Source organism: Eleutherodactylus coqui, chromosome 11 (assembly GCF_035609145.1).
Source record: "Eleutherodactylus coqui strain aEleCoq1 chromosome 11, aEleCoq1.hap1, whole genome shotgun sequence".
NCBI lineage: Eukaryota > Metazoa > Chordata > Amphibia > Anura > Eleutherodactylidae > Eleutherodactylus > Eleutherodactylus coqui.
Window position 1 is genome coordinate 133,194,784 of NC_089847.1, and position 8,389 is coordinate 133,203,172.

The window sequence follows — 8,389 nt, forward strand, 5'->3', positions numbered from 1 at the left end:
ACAATCATCGATCAAGAGTCATCATTGTGAACGGGGGATGGGCTGCAGCTACAATGATCGTTTATGGGGGGATGAAGGATCGCATTAATGATTGTCTCCTGGTAGAATCCGACTGGCTTGTGTAAAGGCCAGTTATACGAGCACCAATAATGTAACACCGCAATCAATCCATGTAAGAGGGCCCTGAAGTAGAGAAGAAATTAGTCCAATGAAAGGCAATGGGGCAATTTAGGACTCCTGATCGCCACTACCCTGATTAAAGGGGTTATTCAGTTATCAACTATTGATGGTCTATCCTCAGGATTGGTGAGGGTCCGTTGTCTTGGACTCTGCCAATAAGCTATTTGCCAGGCCAGCATACTTTTGCACTGAACTGAATTCTGCAGGAAGAAGACGGCTCCGTTCTCACTGTAGTGGCCGCGTTTGGTATTGCAGGCAAAGTTCCCATTCACATCAATGTCTGCAGTATGAAGCCTCACCACTACAGTTAGAATGGAGCAGTCTTCCTGGAGAATTCATTCCAGCATACAAGTGCATGGCCCAGCAAACAGCTGATCAGCAAGGGGTCCCAAACAGACCCCCACCAATCTACTATTCATGACTTATTCTGAGGATAGACCATCAATAGTTTACAACCGGACAATCCCTTTAAAGGCCTAAGGAAAGCCTATGAAAAGAGCTTTGAAAGGGGTAGTCCAGCCGTGAACAATCAATGACCTATCCTCAGAATAATATTGGCGTGGATCCACCACCCTGCCAATCAGCTGCTGGCACTTCTATGGGAACAGGGCCTGCAATACCACAACAGACCACTATGAGCTGCACACACAAACACGACAGCCCGGCAGGAGTCCCAGGCGGTAGACCCCGCCCATCAGCTACTGACAACCTGTCCTGAGGGTAGACCACCAATCAGTCAGTGCTGGAGAACCCTGCGACGTCATCAAGGGCCAGGAAAGAGAACCAACTCATCTGCACCTCCACTGGGGGGTCTAAAGTAGTGGGGGAGGTCATCTTACAAATGGACCCCAATATCTGATGTCATTAGTGTGGTTCCCAAGGTTAGATAGTAGAAGGGTTGGTCCAGAGTCACGCCATTCCCGTGTGGAGTAAGGGGGCTTCACTAGAGTATAATGGTTGTTATCGCTGTAGCGGGCGCATACCCTGCGTCCAAAAAACAGGGCGCGGATCTGCGAGAACAGTTCCATCAGTCACAGAGAATAAAGCCTTTCATCGAGCGTCAATCAGAGGAGTCACCGATAAAGAGACTGCGGTATAAAGGCAGACAATATGCAAATATTACCGTACGGTAGGAGGAAACATGAAGGGGGCGCAGAAGAAAGAGGCAGCGTAACCATTATCACACACAGGTAGCGGCGTAATACAGAGGTAGATGGGGCACACTGCTGAGAAATCTCTAAGACACATGATGTAAATGAGAAGCCCAAGTGTAATATCCAGATGGTAGTGATACATTGTAATATTCAGGTAGGAGAGATACAGAATACCATACATAGTATACAGTGCCCTGGTGTAATCCCCATGTAGTGGTCATGCAGGATGCTCTATCTAGTATAGTGATCCCAGTGTAAAATCCAGGTATGGGTGATACAGGATACTGTATTTAGTGCCCTGATGTAATATCCAGGTATGGGTGATACAGGATACTGTATTTAGTGCCCTGATGTAATATCCAGGTATGGGTGATACAGGATACTGTATATAGTGCCCTGATGCAATATTCAGGTATGGGTGATACAGGATACTGTATTTAGTGCCCTGATGTAATATCCAGGTATGAGTGATACAGGATACTGTATTTAGTGCCCTCATGTAATATCCAGGTATGAGTGATACAGGATACTGTATATAGTGCACGGATGCAATATCCAGGTATGGGTGATACAGGATACTGTATATAGTGCCCTGATGCAATACCCAGGTATGGGTGATACAGAATACTGTATATAGTGCCCTGATGCAATATTCAAGTATGAGTGATACAGGATACTGTACATCATATACAGTGCCACACTGTAATATCCAGGTAGTAGAGATCTAGGATACATAGTGACCCCAGTATAATATCCAGGTATGGGTGATACAGGATACTGTATATAGTGCCCGGATGCAATATCCAGGTATGGGTGATACAGGATACTGTATATAGTGCCCGGATGCAATATCCAGGTATGGGTGATACAGGATACTGTATATAGTGCCCTGATGCAATATCCAGGTATGGGTGATACAGGATACTGTACATCATATACAGTGCCACACTGTAATATCTGGGTAGTAGAGATGTAGGATACATAGTGACCCCAGTATAATATCCAGGTAGTGGTAATACAGAGTAATGTACACAGTATATAGTGACTCCGATGTAACTGACCATGTTATATGTGATAGACAGCACACACAGAAGAATACAAGGCTTAGATCAAGATGTAATACAGAGGTAGGATCATGTTGAGACAGACTAAACAGTGCAGTAATAAAGCAGTACGCTAATTTCTTCCAAAAACAAGGGGTAAGCTAACTCTCAATATTAACAGAGGCTGTGTAATATAGAGGTGATTATATACAGGTGGCTCCTCCAAGTTCTAAGCAGTTTGTTAGATACAAGTAGGTGAAAGTGTGTTATATACAGATAGCAGACGGTGTAATATACACTCACTGCTCTCCTGTACCTGAGATGTACGAGACGATGGTATCCACAGGTAATAAGTAGTATAATGAGTCTTGGGCAACTCCTGGACAGATTGGTAGGTAATGATATATCTAAGTAGATGGTGTAATATACAGATAGATGATGGAATGTAGCGGTATAAAGTATTATCCCCGCCGCTCCGGATGTGATGTTCGCTATTTTGTTTTATACAGATATATGGTGTAATATACAAGTAAATGACGTATGATACAGGTATATGGTATAATATACAGGTAGGTGACAATGTACTATACAGGTAGTAAGTAGTATATAGATTTGCAGCATCTATGCAACCTGAATGGGCTGATAAGTGAGGTGTTATATGCAGGTATCTGATAATGCTATACAGGTAGACAGTTCTATATGGTGCTCTACACAGAAAGCTGGTGACAAGTGAGATATACTGGTGGCAAATACCTCGGATGTGCTGGTTGATTATGTGTTATATTTAAAGGTATATGGAGTTATACACAGGTTTTACATTGGATGTGCTGGGTGACATGTTATATACAGATCATTAGTAGCACATATAGACTCACTGCTTCTCTCCACCTCAGATATGCTGGTTGATGACCATTAGATGGATATAGCTGATGTACATACAAGTATGGTGGTATACACAGATCATAGACAGGCTGTACTTTGGATGTGCTGATTGACTATTAGTTATACTATATGAGCATATGGTGTTATATACAAGTAATAAGTGACATATAGGTTCTGTACTATGGATGTGCTGATTGATAATGATAGTGTTATATACAAGTAAGAAGTGATATATACCTTGGACGTGCTGGTTGTTAATGACGAGGAGGCTACACGTAAGTATACAATGTTATATACAGGTCTGTATCTTGATGTGCTAGTTAATGACAATATATACAGGCATAGGGTGTTATATACAGGTAGGGATACATAGACTGTCTTAGAAATGCTGGTTGATGACATGTAGAAGTATATGGTGGTATATAAAACCCTATACACAGTCTGTACCTTGGATGTGCTAGTTGATGATGGTATATACAGGTATATAGGATGCAGATATATACAGGTGAGAAGGTTTATACCTTGGATGTGCTGGCTGATGGTATATATAAGTGTAGGGGGTTGCATACAGGTAGATGATATGCAAGGTCTGAATCTTGGATGTGCTGCTTTGAGAAGGTATATCACATTATACAGAGGTAGATGATGGTATATGCAGTTATATACAGTTAGATTATGGTATATAGTATTATGCAGGTAGATGACAGCACATCCAGGTGATATATCAGCTCTGTATCTTGGATGTGCTGGTTGATGACGATCTATGATGCTATACACAGGTAGATGACTGTATATAAAAAAGGTATATAGGAGGTAGATGGTCTACACACTATTATACAGGTAGATGACAGTATATAGTATTATACAGGTAGATGATGATCTATGCTTTTATATACAGGTGACATATCAGCTCTGTACCTTGCATGTGCTGGTTAATGACAGTATATACAGGTGTCTATAGTATGATATATAGGTAGGGGACAGTATATACAGGTAGGGGACAGTATATACTGTTATATACAGGTAGGGGACAGTAAATACAGGTAGGGGACAGTATATACTGTTATACAGAGGTAGAGGACAGTATATCCAGCGCTGTACCTTGGATGTGCTGGTTGATGACAGTATATACACAGGTGTCTATAGTATGATATATAGGTAGGGGACAGTATATACAGGTAGGGGACAGTATATACAGGTAGGGGACAGTATATACTGTTATATACAGGTAGGGGACAGTATATCCAGCGCTGTACCTTGGATGTGCTGGTTGATGACAGTATATACAGGTGTCTATAGTATGATATACAGGTAGGGGACAGTATATACAGGTAGGGGACAGTATATACTGTTATATACAGGTAGAGGACAGTATATCCAGCGCTGTACCTTGGATGTGCTGGTTGATGACAGTATATACAGGTGTCTATAGTATGATATACAGGTAGGGGACAGTATATACAGGTAGGGGACAGTATATACAGGTAGGGGACAGTATATACAGGTAGGGGACAGTATATCCAGCGCTGTACCTTGGATGTGCTGGTTGATGACGCTCTCCAGCCGCTCCAGGCGCTCGATGATCCGCAGGGTGTCCCCGGCTTTGTCCTCGGGGGGCTCCAGCTTGGGTCTCTCGGGGGGCTCCTGGACCCGCACGTAGAGGCCGGCCATGTAGTTGGTGACCCAGCCCACATAGAGCAGGCACAGCACGTTACTCATGCCGCTCAGGATGACGCAGGTGGAGACGAGCGGTTTGGTTTTCCTGGTACACAGCATCCTCGGCTGCCTCCATAGAGCGGCGCGGCGCGGGTCCCGGGAGCGCACACAACTCTCCGCCGCTTCTCATCGCACTGAGCGGCCAGCACCTCCAGGAGAGAGTCCGGGCACAGCGGGCACCATGTGACAGGCCGGCCAGCCAATCACCGCGCCGGTGCCCGCACCGCGGACCTATCACTGGAGAGGGGGCGGGGCTTCTTCAGAGGTAAAACCTGCTCCTGTCTCCGCACATTCCTGCGCTCAGAGCGGCGCGTAAAATATGAGAGGTGATAGTACATACCGTCAGATATAGTGTATACTGCACTGATGGTACATACCGTCAGATATAGTGTATACTGCACTGATGGTACATACCGTCAGATATAGTGTATACTGCACTGATGGTACATACCGTCAGATATAGTGTATACTGCACTGATGGTACATACCGTCAGATATAGTGTATACTGCACTGATGGTACATACCGTCAGATATAGTGTATACTGCACTGATGGTACATACCGTAAGATATAGTGTATACTGCACTGATGGTACATACCGTCAGATATAGTGTATACTGCACTGATGGTACATACCGTCAGATATAGTGTATACTGTACTGATGGTACATACCATCAGATATAGTGTATACTGCACTGATGGTACATACCGTCAGATATAGTGTATACTGCACTGATGGTACATACCGTAAGATATAGTGTATACTGCACTGATGGTACATACCGTAAGATATAGTGTATACTGCACTGATGGTACATACCGTCAGATATAGTGTATACTGCACTGATGGTACATACCGTCAGATATAGTGTATACTGCACTGATGGTACATACCGTCAGTTATAGTGTATACTGCACTGATGGTACATACCGTCAGATATAGTGTATACTGCACTGATGGTACATACCGTCAGATATAGTGTATACTGCACTGATGGTACATACCGTCAGATATAGTGTATACTGCACTGATGGTACATACCGTAAGATATAGTGTATACTGCACTGATGGTACATACCGTAAGATACAGTGTATACTGCACTGATGATACATACCGTAAGATATAGTGTATACGCTACTGATGGTACATACCGTAACATATAGTGTATACGCTACTGATAGTACATACCGTCAGATATAGTGTATACTGCACTGATGGTACATACCGTCAGATATAGTGTATACTGTACTGATGGTACATACCGTCAGATATAGTGTATACTGCACTGATGGTACATACCGTCAGATATAGTGTATACTGCACTGATGGTACATACCGTAAGATATAGTGTATACTCTACTGATAGTACATACTGTCAGATATAGTGTATACTGCACTGATGGTACATACCGTAAGATATAGTGTATTCTGCACTGATGGTACATACCGTAAGATATAGTGTATTCTGCACTGATGGTACATACCGTAAGATATAGTGTATACGCTACTGATGGTACATACCGTAAGATATAGTGTATACTGCACTGATGGTACATACCGTAAGATATAGTGTATACGCTACTGATGGTACATACCGTAAGATATAGTGTATACGCTACTGATAGTACATACCGTCAGATATAGTGTATACTGTACTGATAGTACATACTGTGTGATACAGTGTATACTGTACTGATAGTACATACCAGTAAATGTAGTGTATACTGTACTGATGGTACATACCATTAAATATAGCATATATCTTACTGATAGTACATACCGTGTGATATAGTGCATACTGTACTGTTATACAGAGTAATCATCTACAGCTAATTGTACATACCGTGTGATATAGTGTATACTGTACTGTTATAGTGAATGATTGTCTACAGCTGATAGTACATACCGTGTGATATACTGTACTGTACTGTTATACCAAATAATTATCTACAGCTGATGGTATATACCATGTGATATAGTGTATACTGTACTGTTATAGTGATTGATTGTCTACAGCTGATAGTACCTACAGGGTCGGCCGCAGAACATTACCCCACACCACATGGCATAGGTCTTGCTGCTATGGGGCTATGTGTACATATCCAACAGTTTTTACATATCTATGATTTATTTAAAGCCCTAACAATAATCTCATGATGCTGAACAGCCTTATTGCCCCAGTGTTCATTTAGCACATCTTATAGTCCCTCTATACTGGGGATCGCCCATGACAGTACAGACGGCCTTCCAAGCATCCCCGGCTCTGGCTCCAAAATCTGATTGCAATGACTGGCGTGTATCCAGGTGTCCTTTCCTTCCAATTTGAGGGAAGTGACAATTGTCAACTGGATCTGGTATGAACCATCAAATCGTGGTTTCAAACTTTTTCTGACACGTCTTCTGAGGACAACCCAGTTTCCTGGAAGCAAATTATATGACCTTCTTTTGAGTTTTGATCTGGAATCAAGGAAAATACACATTTATGAGTGACAGTTAACTCCTGATATAAGGCACTCAGGTGGGAGGGGAGGTCCTCCTGCTGGGACTGGAGACACTATAGGTCTGTTACAGGGGCCCTACCAATCATAACGCCAGATGGGGACAGCTGGGTGTTTCTGTTCATTATGGTTCTTCCATGGCTCTAGCTAACATGAGAAGAGGTCTATGCAAACCAACACAAACTCCAAACACCTACCTTAGGGAGCGGTATTTGGTGAGGAGGTACTTTGAAAACTTTGCCTGGGTTTGTCGGGCACAAGCAATGCATCCCTGCACAACCCTGGCCACAGCATTGTTGAACCCTGGGATAATCCAAGCAGAAGTCCCTACACCACACATTACCTCCTTTGACTTGTGAGTTGGTCCATTGCTCAAATGTGACATCATAGAGTAGAGCGTTTGGGGGAGGCACATGTATTTACCTTTCCTCCAGACTCCCTTCTCATCTGGTTCCATGCGTCCTTTTCGCCCCGAGAGGCTAGTTCCTGCAAAAAGGACAACAAAGTGATATCCAAACCCGATTGAGTTTCAACCATACAGATGTCTGATGTATCCAGTGAAAGTTTGGTTTGGCTGCTGAATTCATGATTCGATTCCCATGGGTCTCTGGAGTCACTTCCTTGGTTTGAGCCTGGACCTTGATGACAGACCTGTTTGGGAAGAGCTAAAGCCTGATACAACAAGGATACTGCCTCTGCATTCTGGATTGGTTTACCTGATGATCCAACAAAATGAATCATACTGGCCTCCTGAGCAGACTTCCCAAGAGGGAGTTGTATCTGTCCAATTACCTCATTGTTGGTTACCACTGCATAGCCTGTTTTCTTGCCCATTTTCATGGTACGTGGAAGCATCTACGAAATACTCGAAATCTGCATAAGTAATGGGACATTGCTTAAGACCCCCTAGTCT

General features: G+C 43.2%; 1 protein-coding gene across 1 annotated transcript in view; it reads right to left on the reverse strand.

Annotated features, from left to right (window-relative positions):
* Positions 1-5,119, reverse strand: part of GALNT18 (polypeptide N-acetylgalactosaminyltransferase 18) — a 182,882-nt gene extending 177,763 nt beyond the window's left edge. The window contains exon 1 of the mRNA XM_066583549.1: positions 4,792-5,119. Within this exon, the coding sequence (XP_066439646.1) occupies positions 4,792-5,035 (244 nt within the window). The 5' untranslated portion in view covers positions 5,036-5,119. The remainder of the gene's footprint in view (positions 1-4,791) is intronic.
* Positions 5,120-8,389: the final 3,270 nt, after the last annotated feature.